The sequence below is a fragment of the Melanerpes formicivorus genome, unplaced genomic scaffold, assembly GCF_026170545.1.
Source record: "Melanerpes formicivorus ecotype bairdi unplaced genomic scaffold, bMelFor1.0.p_v2 SCAF_3, whole genome shotgun sequence".
NCBI lineage: Eukaryota > Metazoa > Chordata > Aves > Piciformes > Picidae > Melanerpes > Melanerpes formicivorus.
Window position 1 is genome coordinate 28784119 of NW_027142355.1, and position 22134 is coordinate 28806252.

At 38.0% G+C, this 22134-nt stretch overlaps 1 protein-coding gene across 1 annotated transcript in view; it reads left to right on the forward strand.

Annotated features, from left to right (window-relative positions):
- Nucleotides 1-683: 683 nt before the first annotated feature.
- Nucleotides 684-22134, forward strand: part of TFEC (transcription factor EC) — a 97281-nt gene continuing 75830 nt past the window's right edge. The window contains exon 1 of the mRNA XM_068169884.1: nucleotides 684-922. Within this exon, the coding sequence (XP_068025985.1) occupies nucleotides 722-922 (201 nt within the window). The 5' untranslated portion in view covers nucleotides 684-721. The remainder of the gene's footprint in view (nucleotides 923-22134) is intronic.

The window sequence follows — 22134 nt, forward strand, 5'->3', positions numbered from 1 at the left end:
GTAAAGCAAGTAGGAATCAGAGTGTGGAAAACCGAAGGTTTCTCATATCAATTGTCTTGGTTTTTCTTTTTTTTTCCTTCCCCCCTGGCAGTTGTTCCTGTTTTCAAGTGTTTGTTTCTACTTTAATGAGGATATCAACTTTCATCCAGTGAGATGTGTGGGTCACTTTGTTAGTGCACTTGCACACACCAAGGCAATACACCAGCTGGAAATTTTGACTTTTAGCTGAATTATTTTTCCCCAGCAAATGGCTTTCCTTTTGACATATTTTAATGTACTTGCACACTGAGAAGAAGAGTGGGTGAACAGAAAACAGACTCTTTTATTAACCCAGCAGTCACCTTTGAGATTCATACATGTCCACTTTTTTCTTGCCTTTGTATCTAATCCCAAGAGACTGGTACCTGGCTTCCCTTGGAATAACAAAGTCAGTCACAAACCTCCAAACATGATTGTTAACTGAATGCCAACTGTTTCTTCTCATCTTTTTTTTTTGTTTCCCCCTTTACAGTAATGTGTCAGGGATTGTGTCCTTTTGGGTGCCCTATAACCATAACACTAATCTGATTTTATATTTAAGGGTTTTTTTCTATTATTTTTTTTTTTTTTCAGTAGTAGAGGTACACTGTGCAAGAAATTAAATTGCTGCTTCTATTTTGTGTGTGTGTTTTATAGTGATTTTTTCAGCTCTGCTAATAGTGGAAAGGGAAGAAATAAAGCAATGCTGCAGGCACTGACTGGACTACAATTTCAGCTCAGAGGAAAGCTACAGGGTCAACAGTGGACAGACAAGCACCCTCGAGAAGAAGCCCATGAGCATTATTCACAGTGTCATATGCCTGTTTCACAGTATCCTGGGTTCAATGGATTTTTTTCGGTGGGAACACACTTTTCATCAGACAAAGCTCCAGCAATCACAGAGGTACCTACATTACTAACAGATATTTACAGAGCAAATTGCTGAATGCTATGTTATCTGCAGAAAGCTATTCTTAATTGTGACATGACCAGCTCATTTTGAAGTGTGCTAAATGAAATCCAGAAGGGAGGTGAAGGGTGGATCTGTTGGAATTAACGTGTTCTAAAAAGCATGTGGGGCTCAAGGAAGCAAATGACAGGTTATTAACAAACTAGGTCTTGTCCCTATGCTGCCTCAAAACATGCTCCTTGAAGCTGTAACCTTAGGAGCAACTCTTTAATGATCTAGGGCTGATAACTTATACCCCATGTTTCCTTTGGATAATGAAATGCCTCTGGAGTTTTCTTTCCACATCACACCATATTTTGCAGCAGCAGACAGGCTGAGGTCCAGCTGGGAGGGAACAGGAATAGGTCCTAGCTGTTCCGTGTTTGCTCCCTCACACCATAGCAGAGCTGGCAACTTCTCGTGACCTGGGGACCCAGAATGCTGTCTCCTGGTAAATCTGTATCTGGCAGATATGTTTTGGCATCAGTCATTTGGCAATTTTTCATACATTATGGTTGACATCCCTGGACTTTGATCTGGTTTCTCAGCTCTGAGCATGCGCAATGAGTTTGGTACAGTGGTGCCATCAGGCTGCCCACTCCTCTGTCTCATCAGGGGCTGTGCAGGGGTGCAAAGCTGCCACACATCAGACACATCATCTCTTGCAAGCTGTGTGTATCAAACAGATGCTTTAAAAACATCTCTGGATTGATCAGGTGATGCCACCATATTTCTCTCTGTTCACATGGGAAGTTAACTGTCGTATTTCAGATACCACATGGTGGCAGCTGTTGATAAAGGCTGATATAAGTTTGTTTTTAATTTTTAAAACTGAGGAATGGTTAATTGCAGTGAGCAGAAGAGCCAGGTAGCCATTTCAGAGATGTTATATCAGGAATGTTCTGATAGCTTGATATCTGAGGCACCAATTCTTTCTTTCTCATTTAGCAATGGGAAGGAAAATAAAAAGATAAGTAGAGATTCAGCTACTATCCACACTCTGAATCCAGCAATGAATATTTTAAACCTTTCCTTAAATGCTAATAAACTTTCCATCCAGTTCTTGCCACTCCCTTTCTCTTCTGGGCTTCCTCCACTCTCCTACTCCTCCAGTATTCCTCACTGTAGCCTGGGGAAAAGTTTAAGAAAAATAATAAACTTTTTATTTATTCCTTACAGCTTTTCTGCCCCTGTGGGCATATTTCTGCCTGTCTGGCTAATGTGCTGTAATGAATCTGCTCTCTGCCATACACATATCTATCATCCTATCAATCAGTGAGAGGAAATGCTGAGTATGGTGATGCTAACAAGCACTCAGAGGGGTCAGTATACCAATGCACTACAGTGGCATACTACTTTCCCTACAGGCTGCTTTAATTGGGGGGACATATATGAGGCGGCGTGTGTCTGGCACCATGTCTTTTTGCCTGTCTCTTCACTTTGGCAAACTGACCTTATGTGCTTCGACTTTCAGGGCAATGATAGCCCTCTTCTGGCTGGAGGGCAAATCCCTCTCAAATGCTTTGGAATCTCTGGGTTAACTGGGGCAGGTGAAGCTTCTGGAGTAGCCTAGCAGAAGTTATCAGGTGAACAAAGGTGGCTGAAGAGCCTGTAGCACTTTTTTGCAGGTTGGAAATCACAATGGAAAAAGAAGTAGGGAGAAAAAGTAAGAAAAGAAACTGAGGAAAAGCAAATCAGGGAGGAGGGGAGGGGGGCGAGAGGGGATAGGAGAGGAAAGTAGGGAGGGAAACAGGAGATAAGGACGCTGGAAGGTCTGAGGAAAAATGGCAAGAAATCAACGAAGAAAAGAAAAAAAATAATGATAAAAAGATGTGGAATGTAATATATTACTGAAGAGAAATTCTAGAAGTGCAAAAATATCAGAAGTAGAATAAAAATCAGAGAAACCCAAAAATATTCCTATACAGAAGTCAGAGTTGACAGGAAACAACATCTCCAAAAGTTCTTAAAGAAGATCAGGTCACCAGAGGAATTTTTCAAAGGTAGGCTTCAGGTTTTAGACAAGAAATCATGCCCAATCCATAATTAAATAGAAGTGTTTTAAGTTATATTCCTATAGACAGATTGACTTCTAGACATGATTTCTTTTCACCCATTTGTGAGCTGCCAGCATACCATTAAGGACTGCCTGTCATTGCTCTGTAGCAAGACTTATGATTGAGTAAATTTTCTACTGGAGGCTTCACAGCAAAGCCAATCTGTCCTTTTTTTTTTTTTGGCTGTCTGGAAGGTGAAAAGGGATTTGTTGGGAAGAACAGAGGAATTATAAATCTCTAAGGGGTTATAAAGTCTAAGGTTGGAAGCCGAGGTTAATAGCGTGTAAGGACAGAACATTATACCTTTCTGAAAGTCTGACATTTCCTTTGCATGCACAGAAGTTCTGGTGGTGATAGGTGTATGTCTGCATGGCAGTCAAATGATAAAAAAATCTTAACATGGTTTTTCATTGCCCAAAGCAAGCATTAATGAGGAATCCATCTTGAGTGAAGATTTGCTACAAACCACCAGTGAGAACAGTCAAGGATTTGGAAAGGTAGCAAGAAAGGGTTAGTTTTCAGAAAAACAGTAGCAAAAGCCTAAGAAAGAGAATTTCAAGTCTGAGGTCTGATGCTAAGGCCTCCTTTTGTGACACAAAACCTGAATCAAGATTAATTTCTGTATTCATCAAGAATAGCCACCTATACTCTCCAGGAAGACAAGCTAACTTGTGGAAGTACCAGAAGCGGTAAAAGAGATGCCAGAGTTCTCTTGTAGCACTTGTAAGCTCTATAAACTAAAAAACTTTGACTCCAGATGACATCAAGATTGCAGATTTGGAAAGAAAATGCAGAGGAAAGTAGGATGCTATTTGTGACTCAAATAGGTGAAGGACAATGTATCATGAGAAATGTCCTCCTTCAGTCAGTGGGCAAAGGCCAGGTTACTACTCTGTGTTTATGTCTTGCTGCGTTTTTCTCAGGAGTGTTGAAGTATCTTACTTAAAGCTCAGCTTGAATAATGACTAAAAATACAAATATTAGTTTTGATGGAAACTTTAGTGTCTTCAACTCTTCAAGCCATCAAAGCAAGCAAATTATTTAACATTTTGATTATCTCTTATCTTGTTACTTTAATGCATACATTTGAATGGATCTTTAATTAATAGTCTATTCCTCCTCAAGCCTCTTCCTTCTTCATGGCCTGCACCTTTATGGTGAGTGATCAGCTGTGTTTGCAATTTCAGGATTATGCATGTCCTTTGTAAAGACCATAGATGACTTTTAGGTAAAAAATTCCAACATTGCATTTATAATAATTATAATTGTTAAAATTAGAAATAATCATTAACACACCAACATCCAAAACAAGAGATATTCCTGGTGAGAAGGTGTTATGACTGGAAGTACTCTGTTTTTATGGCAGTATTTAAAAGGGTTAATAAATTATTATTCATAATTAGCAGAAGAATGGCTGATACAGGATTTGCTGAATCATAGAGTGGGTTGGATTGGAAGGAAGATTAAAGATCACCTACTCCAACCTGACAGGGCCACCTGCCCAACCATGGCAGGGACACCTCTCAACTAGACTTGGCTGCTCAAGGCTTCATCCAACCTGGCCTTGAACTCCCCCAGGGATGAAGAATTAAAGAAAGATAATGTAGCTTACAGAAAATTGATTTTGTCAAACTAACTTGGTATCTATTTTGATACAATTTCAAGTTTGGATGATAGAGACAAGATTGTTAGTATAGTCATTCTTCATCAAGGTGTTTGATTAGTGCTCATGGAATACTAGATTTTCATGCAATAATTGGATTAGTAAATTAGATTACTGACAGATGTGAAAATCTGTAGCCCTTTGGAGTAGCACAGAAATAATCTATTGGCTCAATGGCATGTAAAAATGTGTGTGATTCCTTTGCTGAAGGAGTGGAATGGTGTGGGAAAATGTTACTGGTATAGAATAGCATGAGCTTTTTGAACTGTCAAACTGTGTTCACAGCTAATGAGAAATACAAAAACTGCATCTCCAGAAAATTAAAAGCTCTACCAGTCCCTGGATAAGAATCTTTTTACCTGATCTCAGGTACCTACAAGGTAGACATTTGATAAATACTTTCCTATAACTCCCAGTGAGGTCAGTGTGATGCTTGTCTGCATATACTGGAAAAAGCTCTGCATAAGGGTTTGCTTGTTAACCAGTTTTAAATCCCCCTGCACCATGATCTTCTGTATGAGTGGCTAAGGAGAATAATACTATTGCAGTGACCTCAGACACTGAGGAAGCTTGGAGGTAAGCTTCTCACAAAGACATCTATAAATGGCTAAATTTCTTTTTTAAAATAGTTGCTAAGGCTTAATTTTGTTACTTATTCTTCTAGAACCTTTCTGCAGGAAAATTTCATGTTTAAAAGCAGAACAGGTCAAGTCCAGGCCTTGCTAGGAGGAAAGTCCTGGCTGTTTAATAGATTTCTGACAGTCACAAATAAGAGTCCTCTGTGGCTTGCCTTACATTTCCCGTGTAGGGAGTCTCATTTACTCAGTGTTTGCTACACTAATCTTTCCAGTTCCTTTTCTGACGTCATCTGATGTTTGCACAACTCCCACATTTCAAACAACAATGCTTCCTAAAGTAAATTTAGGTTTTGGAGACAGTATGAAAAGGAGGACAGAATGGTAGTGTCTTGCTACTCCCACAAAAATAAATCATTTGAAAGCATAAAGATGCACTATATATCCAAGAAAATCCTTTTCACATCCAGATATGTATCTCATCTGCCTCTGCAGTCACTGTAACATCATCTTAGGGCTTTGTTCCAAGCCACAAGTCTTAAGTAAATGACATATTAGCAGAATACAGGAACACAATACTTAAGCTAGAATAGATCAGCTGCCCATATAGCTCAATCTGTTTCAGAATGCCTTCCTTGGGATCTCTTCTACCTCTAAAACAAGTGTCTAAGCCTGAACTAGATGCCTTTGTGATGTTTTGTAGGCAGAAGGGCAAGCAGACCCTTCTAAGACTCAATTTGTTTGGCTTATTTTAGGTGATTACTTTCAGGTAAGATGGATCACATCCTCAAAGTGCTTTTTTTTTCTCCCTGTTGGATGTAAAAAAAAAAACCAAAGTCTAAATAATAACCTTGGATGTACACATCTCTGTTTTCTCACACACAGAGTAAAATGGATGCCACCTCTATGTCTTTTGCTTCAGAGAAAGCATGGAAGTTCCAAAACTTCTTGATTCCACTTTAAATTATCTCAAACTACCACAAGTACAGTAATTGAGGTTATTATGCTTTTTAAGTCTTCCTGAACTGTTTCCTGAAGAAGTTTCTTGCAGCAAAGATGTCTTTGTGTTTGCTGACTTCACACAGATTTTTTCATGGCAGACAGTTGAAATACATTACTTTTCAGTTCTATGGACTATAATATTATTTTTAATGTGTTGTTTACATTTGTTGACATTAATAAATTCCTTATAATTTGTATTATTTGTGTCATGAGAAAGAGTGAAAAGAGAAGAGGAAATGTGGAAATGAGGTGAAGGGATTCAAAACTAAGAGGGAAAAGGGAAATGGGAAGGAGAGCAAAATACGTTTTGGAAGATCTGGAAAGAGGAGGAGCAGAATGGAGACCAAAAGATATGGGTGAGAAATAAATAGAGAGATCTGTGTAGGATCCTCAGGCTCACTCATTATTTTGTAGACTTTTATAATATATCTTCTTTTCCTATCCTTTGTAAACTTCACAGACTTAATCTTTTTAACCTTACAGTGTGTAAAGTCTGCAGTCTCCATTCTTCCTCCCATATACCTCATCATTTTTTGTCATTTTTTTAGACCTTTTTATTTTTGCTATGTCTATTCTTGCACATAGCCCTTCACATCTGAGCACAGCTGTTGACCTACTTCTGTGCGATAATTCCTGTAGCATGGAAATCACCGATGTCACTGCTACTGAAAGAGTAGGTTCAGCAGGTCCATCACCTTCCTAAGTTGAAGAAAGCATTAATGCTGGATCAAAATTTGAGGTTTTGACTCAAAATTGGAATCACAGGTAACAATTCTCTAGATGACTTGAAGCTGTCTACTGTTAGTATGGCTCAGTGTAAAGTGTTTTGTGATCCTCTGCATGAAGACAGGTCTAAAAGGAAAAATAATCGTGCTTTAATCACAGGATCTCTGGATTTCTTCTCATGCATTCTCAGCTCAGAACCCTGAGAAGCAGTGAACTATCTGTCCACACTTGTACATTTAAGTATGTCCAGAATGTGACCAACCAGTCACCCTTGACAGCTCTTAGAAGATTTCCTGGCATGGATTTGGCCTACGACAACTAGTGCTCTCCCTCAGCGAGGCTTAGAAATTACAAGTCCTGGGACAGTTTATAACCAACATTTCATAAATAATTGTGTTCTCCTGGTTAGCAATGAATTGACTGTCAAAAATATGGGCTCTTCCCTGTCTTCTGGGCTCAGTGCCCAATGCCATTCCCAGGCATATCATTTTTATGAATAAAATTGTCACGTGAAAAGGCCCTGTAAAAAATCTCTTTTGACAGCCAAGTACTGTTAAGTGTATGGGTGGTGTAAAGAGGAGCAGAACCCATTTACAAGAAGGGATAAACAATTGTAATGAATTTATTTTTCTGTGGGGAATACTAAGAGGTCTCAACTGAAATTTACAATGGTTTTGCAATTGTAAAGTAGAGAGCAATAATGCGAACACTTCTGGCCTTACATTGAGGTTGTGCAGGCTTTTCCAGTATCAGTGAAATGAGGCTCAGTTTCTGTGTCTCCTCCACAGTCTTTATTTAGAATAAACCTTTATTTAGAATAAACCAAACCAGGTTGGAAGAGACCTGCAAGATCATCGCGTCCAACCCATCAACCAATCCAACCCACCCAAACAGCTAACCCATGGCACCAAGTACCCCATCAAGTCTCCTCCTTGCAAAGTAGATGAGCATTTTGCGAAATACTGGCCCAGCATTAAAAGCCTAACAGGACTCCCAGCTTCCTATTGCCTTTAGTGGAAAGGTAGGAACCATGATGGAAGTTAGTAGTCCGATATATGCCTGTTCTTGATTTGACAGTCATGCTATTCTTGAACTGACAAATGGCAGCCAAGCAAGAAGTAGTCAAGCTGAAGGGTCACTAGGGAAAAAAGAGCTTTGAAATAGCAGTGCTAGACAAGGGCTATAGTAATTGAATTTTGGAGAGACCTGACTATTGAGGTATTAAGTATTATACGCTGCACTAGTAATTACATAACAGAAGACATTAGTGATTCTTATGCAAGTGTTTGTTAAACCTCTAATTCAGCTTTAATGAATAACCAATGGCCTTTGTTATAAGAAGAAAACTCACACTTCATTTCTGAGATTAATCTTATTTAAAGCAAAAATTCTCTCTCTGACTAGCTGGTGGCATTCAGCCTAAATTAGCATCTGCTGAAGTGAGCAGTTGAGCTTCATCTGACATTTATTAGGACAAATACATAAAGGCTGTGCTGTGGCAATACCATTTAATTGTCAGGGCAATTAGTTGCCACTTTGGGTATCAGAATTGTCACTGAGTTTAAAAAAAAAAAGGCAAACAGTTAAAAGAAGAATCTGTTGGGCTTTAAGAACCCAGTGGAAATGTTTTCCTTTTTAACTGGAAATCGTGTCTGAATTTTATATTGCTCATAAGACTAAGAATCTGATTGCACAGGCTGCACCCAGGCATAACAGGGAAAAAGTAATCATTTTAACAGTGGTTGGTCTACTTCTTGTGACTTCAAACCAACCTGACTTTTACAAAAAAAATATGTAAATCACTGGATGCTAGGGGCAAAGTCCCTGCAGTGTTTATGGTACCTCAATCTCCCTAGAAAAACCAGGATTATTTGTTTTCTTTTCAAATATATTAATATATTAAAAACATCCACCCCTTGTGTCCTCATACATTATTCTGTGAGCCTTAGTTCATTTGCTCTGCAGTTTGCATAGACCTCCTTAAGCAAATCAGATGTGCAAGTTGTCCAATAGCTTGACTTTTATTCTTATAATAAGAGCTTTCTTATCCTGAAAAATATTCATATAATTATATTATTCCAGTGTACAAGTAAACTTGCCATTGCATGACAGACTCCTCTTTGACTTCCTCCATTTATTGCTTTCTGTGTTCTCAAGTGTCTTGTAAAAAAGCTTTGCAACCAATGTTGCCTATCTGCAAATTAACATAGCAGAGCCAGAAAAAATCTGGCATAGAAATGGGAGGCCATTTAGCTCCAGGCTCTGATCACAAGTGTAGTCTTTGCAAGCCTATATTCTGGCAGCTCGTACAATGGCTGGCCTTTGGATTAATATAGGAATGCAAAGCTACAAGTCCCTTAATCTTCATAAAGAATGACAACCATCTCTAAAGGGCTGGAGTCTCTTTGTTGGATATTCATCCCCTCCTTCTCTTCTCCTCACCAAAGTGGGATTTGTCCATTCCACATCTGTCCAGATCAATTTCTGCAGCCTGTCTTTTTCATATGTTGGTTGCTACTGTAGCTTGGCAGATCAGAGAAGGTAATTAGGTGATTCTTTGCTTTGTGAAAGGGTAGTTTTAAAAGAAATTCTAGAAAAAAGATAGTGAGATTTTTATGTTAGATATACCAGAGACCTCTGGGCTATGCTGTGTGACCCAGTTGTGTAGAAATAGAATTTTGCTGTCTCAGCTGATATTTACAAGCCCTGAAATGGTCATAATGCATCACATACATTCATTCAAAACTATTATCAACTATCACCAAAAGTTCATTATGATTTTACCATGAGGCAGATGACCCTGTTTAATGATCCTGCCTAATTAAATGGCCTTTCTACTTTCTGAGGAGCACCAGACCTGGTTAGGTTAATTTATAGCTGTATTATAATCATGTGAGCTTCTGTATGTTATTTTCTGGGAAAAAACTATGTAGCATCTATGGAGGGCAGCACTTCAAAACTTGGGAAAATAATACTTTTTCAGATGCAGTACATTAAAAATATCTGCTACAAAAAATGAGACAGAATCCTTGTCGTTTGTAGATCAATTGATTTCAGGTTAACTTCTTTTCTTGGAGTGAGAGGTAAAGAGATTGAAACGAATAAAAAGTCTAGATAACCTCTACGGGTAGTGGAAATCAAACTGAAATATGATTGAAATAGCATCATGGTGTCATAATTAGTTTATGATTGCCTGCAGTCCAGCAAATCAACAGAGGCTGAAGACAATCTGGTTCAAGAGGTCACACACTTTTTCTTATTTTGAAGATCTGGAGCTGAACAGATTATTTTCTTGGTACTCTGGAGTGATGCAATTGGTAGCTCTTATGAGTTGAGGCATCTCTCTGTATCTCCATCATTGTGTTTCTGCTCAGTTCTTTGCCAGCCCTGTTTCTTCTAAACCCTTGTTGATCTCTAGCATGTGATCTTGACTACATTGTCTTTCCTCATACTGACTACTGTTATACCCACTCCAGTAAAAAATTGTTATTAGTGAATTTAAACACAAAGCAGACTATAACAATTTTCCTTGGTAATCAGCTTTATCCAAGACAGCAATACTCTTTTATTTTGTGATGTTGTTATTTGTCACAGCATTAGTGATTGCATGTTTCCAAAATCTATCACTGATGTTTATTTCCAAATCTCTTTAACATCTCCTTGAACTATTTTGAAAAAGTGAATTTGGTAATTCTCTGGCATTTCCCTGAAGTTCATTTTTCCAGATATGAAGCATGTGTTTATCATCAGCATAAACCTCTGCCAAACCTTGGGCTTCATTTCTACTCTAGTTGGAAGGAAATAAAAATAAAAGCTAAGTGTGTCACCTCCATCTGTCTGGGCTTGCAGCTGCTTCTGGATCTCCTTAGCTGTGCTTCAAATGTCCTGCTCTTTGAGGTTTTGGTGAGTAAAACATGATGTAAATCTTTGATACTTGCCTCTGAGAAAGGGATACAAACAGCTCATTATAACTGAGGTCAAGCAATTTTTGATTTGATGGGGAACTTTAGGACATTCCAATTTATCTCAGAAGTCAAATGTACTCTCTAAAACAGAAAGTATCTTCAGTTTGGGGTGTTGTATCATACACTGTAAAGGAAGATACTCCAAATGCAGTAAAAATGAAGTGATTCATTGACCATCAGATGCATATGTAAAATAAATCAAAAACAACTCAGCATGCATAAAGTAACAGAAGAATTCTCTTCCACAAATTCAAGTGCCTGCTGTTCACATCTGTGGCAAAGAAACGGCTTTGGTCCTCATGACACTTTTCACCTATAAACAGACATCCTTTCTCAGGAGACAGCTGTTTAAATGCATTAATTTGCATCTGTGGGTTTGCTGAAATTTCACAAAGCTGGTAATGGAGAAATGTATAAAAGACAGAAATGGATTTAGTGCTCTTCAAAGGAGAATACCTGTTGTGAATCGTAGCAACTTTTTTTAGTGTCCACAAACCTAAAGGAAGAAGAAGTATCACTATTCAACAGCCATGACAGTTTTCAAAGCCACTTTACCTACAGAGGTTGTCAAGAAAGAAAAACCCCCACAAAATAACCCCCACACCTCTAGCATTCCACATTCCACTTATTCACCCAGGGCTGCATATTTATTTTGAGATTAATTTGTACACGTAGTGTACATTTGCCAAGTGTTTTGGTTTTGTGTGTGTTTTTTTTTCCCCTAGTTAAATCTTCAGTTCCAAAGCTATGTTTTAATCCTATTACTGCTAATTGAGTGAAGTCTGCAGTCTTTTTGAGTTAGGTGAAGTTCAAGTTGTAATTGGTATAAAAGAAAGGCACAATGCAAGAACTGAATATTAATATTTAACTCTTGCCATTTTATTATTTCCACTTGAAAATCACAGCAGTGTTAAGAGACCTTTTTATGAGTTCATGAGGGTAGTGAATTGGAGGCTATGGGACAGGACTTTTCATTCATGCAGCAAGATTATAAAAAATTGCTTTGTAAGAAGTGTAAATGAAATATTATACTGGTGCCCAGTAGTACTGGTTATAGCTACTGGTCTCTAACAAATTTTGCCTGTAGGTTAAGTAGCTTCACTGTGAAATTTTGCTGAAGGCTGGTACAGCATACAACATGCTAACCGAGGAGCTATTTTTTGTTGCAAATCTTCCATTTAGCCTTTTGCAGATAGCTGGAAATTGTGGCAGTTTTGGATGATGTTTTGGATTCGAGGACTTTTTAAATGGCTGTGATTTTAAAGCAGAAATTCTTGGAAGATATGAATGTAATGGTGGATTAATTGCTTATGACTGACAATAAGGACAAAGACCACCCCGGACAAAGACCACCCCTTTGATTTCAGATCCCTAGACAAGTACATTTGCTTTCCTAAAATAAGGTGGTCAAAGACACAAATGATTAACTTATTCAAAGATCAAAGAAATTAAAATTGGCCATTGACTTGGTGGCTTTTTTTATTAGGAATTACAAGCTTTGGCTTTAATCAAACCTGTGGTGTGTATTCACCATTATACTCTTGGGACTGCTATAATCAATGATTTGAGATCAAACTAGATAGAAACCACAACAGAGGAATGATTCCAGTAGCATAGTCATTGCAATTATATGTCTCATAGCTGTGCTTTGATGAAATATCATGGATACCAGAAAAAAAAAAATAATCACAAGATAACTGAGAGGAAGCAAAATTATAGAAGTAATGTTGGAAGTCAGAGTAAACAAGTGAAGTGATTAAAACATAGAAAGGAAGCAAAGAAATGAAAAAGATTAGGCAGAGAGAAAAACGTGGAAATCAGCAAAGTAAAAATGATGCAGTGAGGAATATTGTGTATCCACCATTCACTTTACAGATGTGATAATAATTGCTCATTTTTTCTACTGAAATTGTTGTCCATCACATGAAAATTGCAGAGAGTCTAAACAAGACATTGTATAAATAGCAATGGTAGCAAAGCTGGGTTCAGACTGAGATATTTGATTCTAAACACTTGCTCTGCGCACTGTGATCTCAGGTCAACGTACAGATAATCAAAGCTTTGCTACTTACATTCCAATTTTCCCACTCATATTTTATATTAATTTGCTACAGTGCTTTTTGCATTGAAAGGCTTTAAAAGGTTGGACCAAAACTGTGGACCATGCAGGTCTAATAGCTTTGTGAAGTGCATTATTATGACTATAGTGATAAATAATTCCTTAGGCAGAATAGATCTCAAGTGTTAACTAAAGCAAATAAAAAGGTTTGGGTTTGATTTTTTTATATATTTTTTTTGGACAAGAGATTATGAAACTAACACTGGACTGGAACCAAGTGATAAATACAAGCTTGTAACTTTCATTACTGCTGTTATGAATCATGGACATATTTCTAAAGAACAGACTCTACATTTTCTTTATATCTGAGCCATAAATAATTGACCTGTGTCTTGGCTTTTTAATATCACAGGAGACAGATCACAGTTACAGGCCAAAGGATGTGAATAATTAAAAATAAGTTGCATTAAGTCTTGAGATAAGCTATTGTATGTAACACATAGAGAATGAAAAAAAAAAGAATGTTGCTGCAACTACCTTCAACTGACTTAGTGAGAATTTTTCCTTGGAAAATTCAGTGGAACTCAACACAAATAAGCAATGTGCTACTTTGTGCTACTGAAAATGTGGATTTTGTGGCTTAAATGACAATATTAATAGTAGGAAAGATATTTCATAGAGAATTTTTGAAGTATCATCCAATTCATTCAAAGTCCAAACTTAGTCCTATCTATAGATTTTTCCTTTACTTTAGCATAGAATAGAATAGAATAGAATAGAATAGAATAGAATAGAATAGAATAGAATAGAATAGAATAGAATTAACCAGATTGGAAAAGACCTTTGAGATCATAAAGTCCAACCTATCACCCAACACTATCGTATCAACTAAACCATGGCACCAAGTGCCTCATCGTCTCCTCCTGAAAATCTCCGGTGATGGTGACTCCACCACCTCCCTGGGCAGCCCGCCCATTCCAGTGGCCAATAACTCTTTCTGTGAAGAAATTCTTCCTAACATCCACCCTAAATCTGCCTTTTCTTCATCTTTTGTTACAATATTCCCCTCTGTGTCCACTAAGGATTGGAGGTTGTCCTTGCCCCTTCTCTTGCTATTAATATACCTGTAAAAGGATTTTTTGTTGTCCTTCACTGAAGTGGCCAGTCTAAGCTCTAAATGGGCTGTTGCCTCTCTAATTTTTTTCCTGCATGACCTAGTAACATCCTTAAACATTTCATGGGTAACCTCACCTTTCTTCCAAAGAGGATACACCCTCTTTTTTCCCTTAATTTGCTCAGAAGATCATTGCCCAGCCAGGCTGGCCAACTGCCCCGGTGGCTCATCTTCCGGCACATTGGCACAGCCTGTTTCTGCACCTTCAAGAATTCTTTCTTGAAGTAGGTCCAGCCCTTCTGGATCCCTTTGTTTTTTAAGGGCTGTTTTCCAATGTCCTTCTGAATTAGTTCCTTGAGTAACCTGAAGTCTGCTCTCTGGAAGTCCAGAGTGGAGGTTTTGTTGCTGACCCTCTTAGCTTGACTGCATGTTGAAAACTCCATTATTTCATGGTCACTGGACCCCAGACAGCCTCCAACCACCACATCTCTCACCAGCCCTTCTCTATCAGTAAAAAGAAGGTCAAGCAAGGCCTTACCCCTGGCAGGCTCATGCAGCAACGGGGATAAGAAGCTATCTTCCATACACTCTAAGAACCTTCTAGACTGCCTTCTCTCTGCTGCGTTAAGTTCCCAGCAGATATCAGGCAAGTTAAAGTCACCCATAAGAGCAAGGTCTGGCAATCTTGAGACAGCCTCTAGCTGCCTATAAAATAGTATCATAGTATCATAATATCAGTCAGGGTTGGAAGGGACCACAAGGATCAGCTAGTTCCAACCCCCCTGCCATGGGCAGGGAAACCCCACACTAGATCAGGCTGGCCAGAGCCTCATCCAGCCTGGGCTTAAACACCTCCAGGGATGGGGCCTCAACCACCTCCCTGGAGAACCCATTCCAGGGCTTCACCACTCTCATGGGGAAGAACTTCCTCCTCACATCCCGCCTGAATCTCCTCGCCTCCAGCTTCATTCCATTCCCCCTAGTCCTATCATCAACCTCATGATCTCAAAAGTCTTTTCCAACCTGGTATTCTATTCTATTCTATTCTATTCTATTCTATTCTATTCTATTCTATCCTATCCTATCCTATCCTATCCTATCCTATCCTAGGTGGTCTATAACAGACTCCAACCAGGATGTCAGCCCTGTTGGCCTTCCCTCAATTCTCACCCACAGGCAATCAACTTCATACCTTCATACCTTCATACCTTTGAGGGTTGGGGCTTGTTGTCTCCAGCATCCTTTTCTATCTATTTATGTTAAGCTGTTTTCTGACCCCCACTGACATTTTGACAACTACATAAAAATATTAAGGTTCCACCCTTCACAGTCTCACTGTAAGGAAGGAAGGTGTCACATTTTACAGGTGAAAATTTAAGATGTAGAGACAAAATTTCAGTTCCTTATAGTATAGGACTTAGGTTCCACAAATACCTAAGTCGTTCCAGCTTTTTAGTCATGCAAATAATGTGTGTCTATTTAAAGTTAGTTGCCCAAATCACTCTCTATGCTGAATGGTAAGAGATAGGCATGAGAGAATGGTAAGGCACTTCCAGAGGAATAAAATCAAAGGAAAAAAATAAAAGTCCTGCCTTTATATAAAGTCCCTCAGAGGTATCTGAGAACGATTCATGTTCTGGATGTCCTTTCTCTTCCTATTGTCCAAAGGACAGTTTTTCTTAGCTTAGAGTAGAAAACTATTCCTTAGAGATGAACGCCACGTGTTTAATGCTTAAAATTATCCAGGGACCCATGTTCAGGGAGAAAATTGCACCAGACTTTTTAAAGTCTTTGTGTAAAAAGTAATCACTGAGCCATTTTCACAATCCAGATCTTTCTCAGGAGACAGTCCACTTCTCTCACCTCCAAGTGAAGGATGAAGTCTTTTCTACCCTTTAAGTCACTAATATGTACTTCATTCCTTCACAGCAGGATCATTACCTATTACAACAAATACTGTTCCACAAGTGACTGTGGGAAACTGAAGCACATATTTTAGTCTAGTGATACAGACAACTTTACAACCTGCCTGACAATTCTCATCTTCTATCCTTCTGCTCCTCTGGTGCTAACCATGGGCAGAAGTAGAACAAGATTAACTGCTATATGTGATGTCTTCCAATATCTAACACAAACTATTTAGTGTTAAATGCCGTACATTAATTATCTGGAGCGTTCATGATGGAAAGAAAGTTTACCAGAGTAGTTCTGCAACTTCCCTGCAGGCTGGATAAGGACTACCAGAAGCATTTGGGACTAATTCCAAAGCTACTGAAAACAATTTGACTTTGTTTAGTTTTACTTCCAGACTACAAAAGCAGCATATTTACGGTTAGAAGAAGAACAGTTTTGCATTTGTAAAGGAAAAGTATTGAAAGTATTTCATACAGTGATATTTCCAAGTGATCAGACACTTTGCTGATTTGTATTTAGATCTTTATTAAAAACCCATGCTTTAGAAGGTATTACTTTGGATCATCAGTAATAAAACTTAAGGGTAATCTAGGTCTTTAAAGCCCTGTATCTCTGTGAATAAAAGGGGTAAAAAACCCAAACAAATCCACCAAACTTTCTACACTCCTATTTGACATCTCTTAGACCATGAGTACAGGCCTATTTAAGTATACTTTCTACCAAAAGAAGTGCTTGTGGCATTTCAGAACCGTGTCCCTCAGTTCTGTGCTGCAGTTAATGAGCCGCTCTTCTGATTACAGCAGCGTTGCTTGTAACAACGTGATGATCCTCTGCAGATGGAAACCTTTTTCTCTGCTTTATGTCCATTGATTCAAAAAAACAATACTAAAGCACTTCTCCATGGAGCATGGATTTGGAAGAAATGAAGCCTAAATGGACTTTATTCTCAAAAATGACAAAAGAATATAAAGAGAATGTACTAGAACGGATAGGGCCTTGCTAGTAACTTTTTATCATTATTTGGTATACCCTAATATATAAATATACATCACCCCCTCCATGCATACATATATATCTGCTTAAAATATCTTCTATATTTTTATTTGGATGTGTGAAAATGAATATAAAAAATCAAAAGCTGTGAGGAGTGGTCCATTATCATTCCATTGTATAAGACACTGTATGCCTAAGAGCAGTCAATTAAGGCCCCCAAATGTCTGCTACCTAGGAATCTAATCTCTGGCTATTCCTAATGGATCAACAAGAGTTTCATTACAGAAAGGATTCCTTCACACATAGCAACTGGTAGTCAAACAAACCAGTGACATATAACTGCTGTAAGGTTGTTGTGATACAGTATTTACTACATTCCCATTTTTATTTGGAAAACATAAAAGCTAGTGGCTAAAATTGACTGACTGCTTATCATCGCAGAAGGCAGGCTATCATAATGAAACTTCTAGATTGGATGCTTAGGTACCTTAAACAGAGCTTCTCAAATATGCCTACATGACTTAGAAATGCAGTCTCCCTGATCTCAGTTGAGTGCCAAATTATGCACCAAACAGGTGAATACACAATTTTCTTAATTCAACAGCACTACCTAAATCTCTCTTATATGTCAGCAACATTCATGTATTTAACCTGAACTACACTACCAATTATTTTTTTTTTTACACTTAATTCTTTCACAGTTGGAAGATTAAAGTGGATTTTCTTTATAGTTCTATGATGTTCCTCTAAATATAAGCATATTATTAGTCTCTAATGCAGTTTCCTTGCTGCCATTGTTGGCGGTATGCAGCCATTCGGTTCACTGGCTTTCTTTGCAGCCCTTAAGTTCATTGTGCATGTTAGCTCTTTCAGAAAGTATTTCTGAAATACCCACTGAAAAGGGAATTTGCTTAAGTATTACATGTTAAAAGTGTTAACATTTCTTGAAGACTTCAGCAAAAATAGCATATGTCTTTAACACATTGTGTTTCAGTAAGCGTCACTGTAATTCCAGTTATTAGATATTAGTCAGCAACTAGATTATACAAGACACTGATGGAATATTTGAACAAAAACTAATGCTTCAGAAACTTAATAGAAAGATTTAGAGTTCCATTTACCATCTTGAAAATCCAGTTTAGTGTAGATTGAGTAGTATCTGATTTTCAAGTTTGGGTATTTGTTTATTCTTTTATTTCTCTAGTATATTTAATATCAGTGTTTTACTGCATCAATTTTTTTTTCTCCTATATCTGCCCTTGAAAAACTTTTTCTATCTTTCCTGGCTGCTATTTTCTACCTGTTAAAAATGTTGATGCTATCTTCTCAGTCATGTCTGTTTTAACCTTTCAATCGATGTTAACATCAGAGAGTTGTTCCACAATAATTTCCACATTAGAAGAGAGTGGAATGGTTTTCAAAATAATAATAGTTTCATAAACAGTATTATTACTTCTGTACTGCCTGACCTTCATATCATTGTGGATCTTGTGGTCTTGTATCTTTTCTAGAATTCAAAGATGCCATGAGGACTTTCTAACTACCTGAAGGGAGGTTGTAGACAGGCAGAGGTTGGTCTCTTCTCCCAGGCAGCCAGTACCAGAACAAGAGGACACAGTCTCAGGCTGCACCAGGGGAGGTTTAGGTTGGATGTTAGGAAGAAGTTCAATAGAGAGAGTGATTGCCCATTGGAGTGGGCTGCCCAGGGAGGTGGTGGAGTCAACATCATTGGAGGTGTTCAGGAGGAGACTTGATGGGGTGCTTGGTGCCATGGGTTAGTTGTTTAGGTGGGTTGGATTGGTTGATGGGTTGGACACGATGATCTTGAAGGTCTCTTCCAACCTGGTTTGGTTTATTCTAACTCTCTCAAATCAGCTGAGAGTCAATCCCCTAAAATGTCTAAAAACTCAGATTCTATGAATATATATTATTTTTGGTTTTGTAAGGAAACCCCAGGAAACTACTATGAAACTCCAAGTTTTCTTCTGTTGTCTCTCACAGGGATAAAGTCTGTGTTGCTTTTTCAGGATGTGTTGTGTTAATTAAATGAGAAAATTTTGAATATGTTTTAGAGTGAAGTAGTGTTCCAGGAGGCTCATTTTCAAAGTGGCATCCATCACTTTCCCAAGGCAGCAATATTTGATAATTTTAAACATAACTTCCTAAAGAAATGTGGCACTTTTTAAAGTAGTTGCCACCTTTCTTTTTTTCTGTCTCAGTAGTTCTTGAACCTCAAGGCCAGTTTCAACAGGTGTCATAGAAATTCACAAGCTGATAAGGAAAAAAACATAAATTGTACCACAGGGACTCCTCAGAGTCATGAGCAAGAGCAGATGGTGTATGCGGGCTCTTTGGCTTATGTGAGGCACTGGCTCAGGAGCCCATGTGTTGCAGGCCCCCTTTCCAGGCAGCAGATAACATCAACCCTCGGAAGGTGTGGTGTAGTGACCATGAAAAATAATCCAAAATAGAGTCACTGGGAGCCCTGGGCAAGAAAGCTTCAAGGGAAATATGACAGAAACCCAAAGGAAACAGCTCTGTATGAGTTTCACTATTCATGCACCAGCTTGTTAATATGCAACATTTAAATGCTATTGTATATATGCAACATTGTAATGAGAAGTGGAACAGCTGCTAGATTTCATTATCATATTTCTTCAGTTTGCAAGCATTTTGAGGATGATTGCCCATGTCTATATATTTATTTTTTTTATTGCAGGCTGTTAAGGTAGTGTAACAAATCAATGCTTCTGACCATCATTTTCAATTTTGATCTGGGTTGTTTATTTAGTTGCTGGGCTTACAATGTTCTACATGTGATTATAAAAAAATAATTAAAAAGAAAGGAGGCAAATATCCTAAACAATAGCAATAATTTAAGAGCAGAATGGTAGGAGTTTGCCACTGTTTAAATAAAATATGCTTGTTATTAGCTAAGAGAGAGGATCTAAAACTTAGTTGCATGTGCCAGGGCTAAAAAGCTCAGTTTCTGAATCATGTTACTGAAAGAAGAAAAAGACAGATGCATTAATGTGACTAGTTCCAGAGCCATCCAATAATTTTTCTGTATTTAGCAAACAGGTAACTTTGGACTGAAGCATTTTAAATGAATTTAAGAAGAAGGTTGATATAATCCTTGATGTATCTTGTTTTTTGTGTTACTGAGAGATGTTTAATTTGCTACCCCTTCAGAATATTGTGTGGTTTTAGCCTGATGATGCACAGTTCATACAAGGTTCAGATACTCAGTCTTAAGTAAATCAGCATAATATAATTTACAGGCAGTTAATAATATGCTTAAGAATAACTTGGACTTTTTATCTGAGCAATTTTGTTGCTGTTTGTGCTTTCCCCCCCCCCCCCAAGTTCACATCAATTGCTCTTGTAGGGAACTGACCCCTTCTTCTATTCCCTGCTGTATCTCTTACCTACAGCAAGTTTAGCTTATGGCATGTTTCTTGGAGGCCCTTGATTAAAGTGTTCTAATTTAAGAGTTAACTATTAATTTGTAAGACATAACAAGACTGTCCATATATGAGTTTCTGTTCTTACTGATTATGCAAGAAACAAATAATTTCTGTTACATACTCTGTGTGTGTGTGTATTGTAGAGAAAGGAGTCTAGGATATTTCCAACTTAGCTACCACGCATGAGATGGAACTTCTGAAAGACCTCTGCACTGGGCTGCTCCTGTGGAAGTTGTAAGGAATTGTTATTGACCTCAGCAACAGAGCACTTTGAGAAGCCTCAGCCGTGACTGAAAGAGCTTGCAGTCAGAAGTTATTGGATAATTCTGATTTCTTCAACCAGATCAGTGCCCCAGTGTGCAAATCATTATACAGACATAGTGAATCACTTCCTTAAGGGCCTTGCAGCTAAAAAGGACTTTATTGACAGAAAGCACATCTTAGACTTCCAAAGTCTCAATGTCAAATTCAGCAGTACAGAAAAAAAGTGGAGGGGATAGCAGTAATCATTCAATACAGACACCTAAGTTGCATGTTTCTTTAAGCACTATTGTCAGTCTCTTACTTTACAACATTAAAAAGAGCTGGAGCTACACACAAAATAAAGAACTGTTCTTTAAAATAAAAGCAGTCCTCAGATTTGGGTCTCACTTCAATGAGTGAGGCTAGGGATTCTGGGAAGTCCTGAAATATTTGTGTAACCATGAAATCTTCCTTAAAAACTAGGACTCTGAGCAAAATGTTTTCTTTTGGATCCTGCAGTGTAGAAAAGGTAATATTTAGAAATTTAGAAAATGGATGTATAGAAGTGATCTGGTGCACGGAGTCTGAAAATTCTCTTCAGTCTTGTCTCAGAGCGGGTTATTTCATCCCTGTTTTAAATGCTGTGAAGTGGTGTAGGATAGTGGGGCATCAGATGTGTGGTCAGATGGCCTTGCAACTGAGGGTTGTGCTTTAATTTAGTAGCTATTGCTTTAATTTAGTAGCAATATGAGTAGTCGTGCCAGCTGCGTTTTTCAGGTGAGAGACAAGAAACTAGTGGGAGAAAGCAGTCATGTGCTAAATGATAGCCTTCTGTGTGCAGTTCTTTGAAGGACCAAAGCTCCTCTTAGCCTCTTCTACCTGGTGAAGGTGTTCTCAGCACAGCTACTGACAAGAAAATATATGGTGGCTCCCCCTTTTATGTAATATATTCTGCATTATTGGGGGATTCAAAAGCTGGAGGCTAGATTTTCCAAAACCAATTTTGGTAGTTTTTTTGTCATTAATCTCTGTCTCTTTTAATGAATAATTTTTGGGGAATATTTTAATCTGCACTCAAGGTGCTCTTCTGCTTCTCCTACTTTATAAACTATCTTCATTTTCAAATGTCCAAAAATTTACTGTTCTTTGAAGAGAAATGACTTGATATCTGGTTTACCTGAATTGCATATTAATGTGACAGAAATCCTATATTTGGTCTACTTAATGAAGACAGAGTCAAGTCATGGAGTGTGAACAATATATATTTTATGCATGGACATGACAATGTACAAATAAATTACTTCACAGCACACCTGCTCTTTAGTTTTGATGCTATCATAGCTTATGAAACCAAGTTTGAAATTGAACACTTAATAAGTATGAATTCAT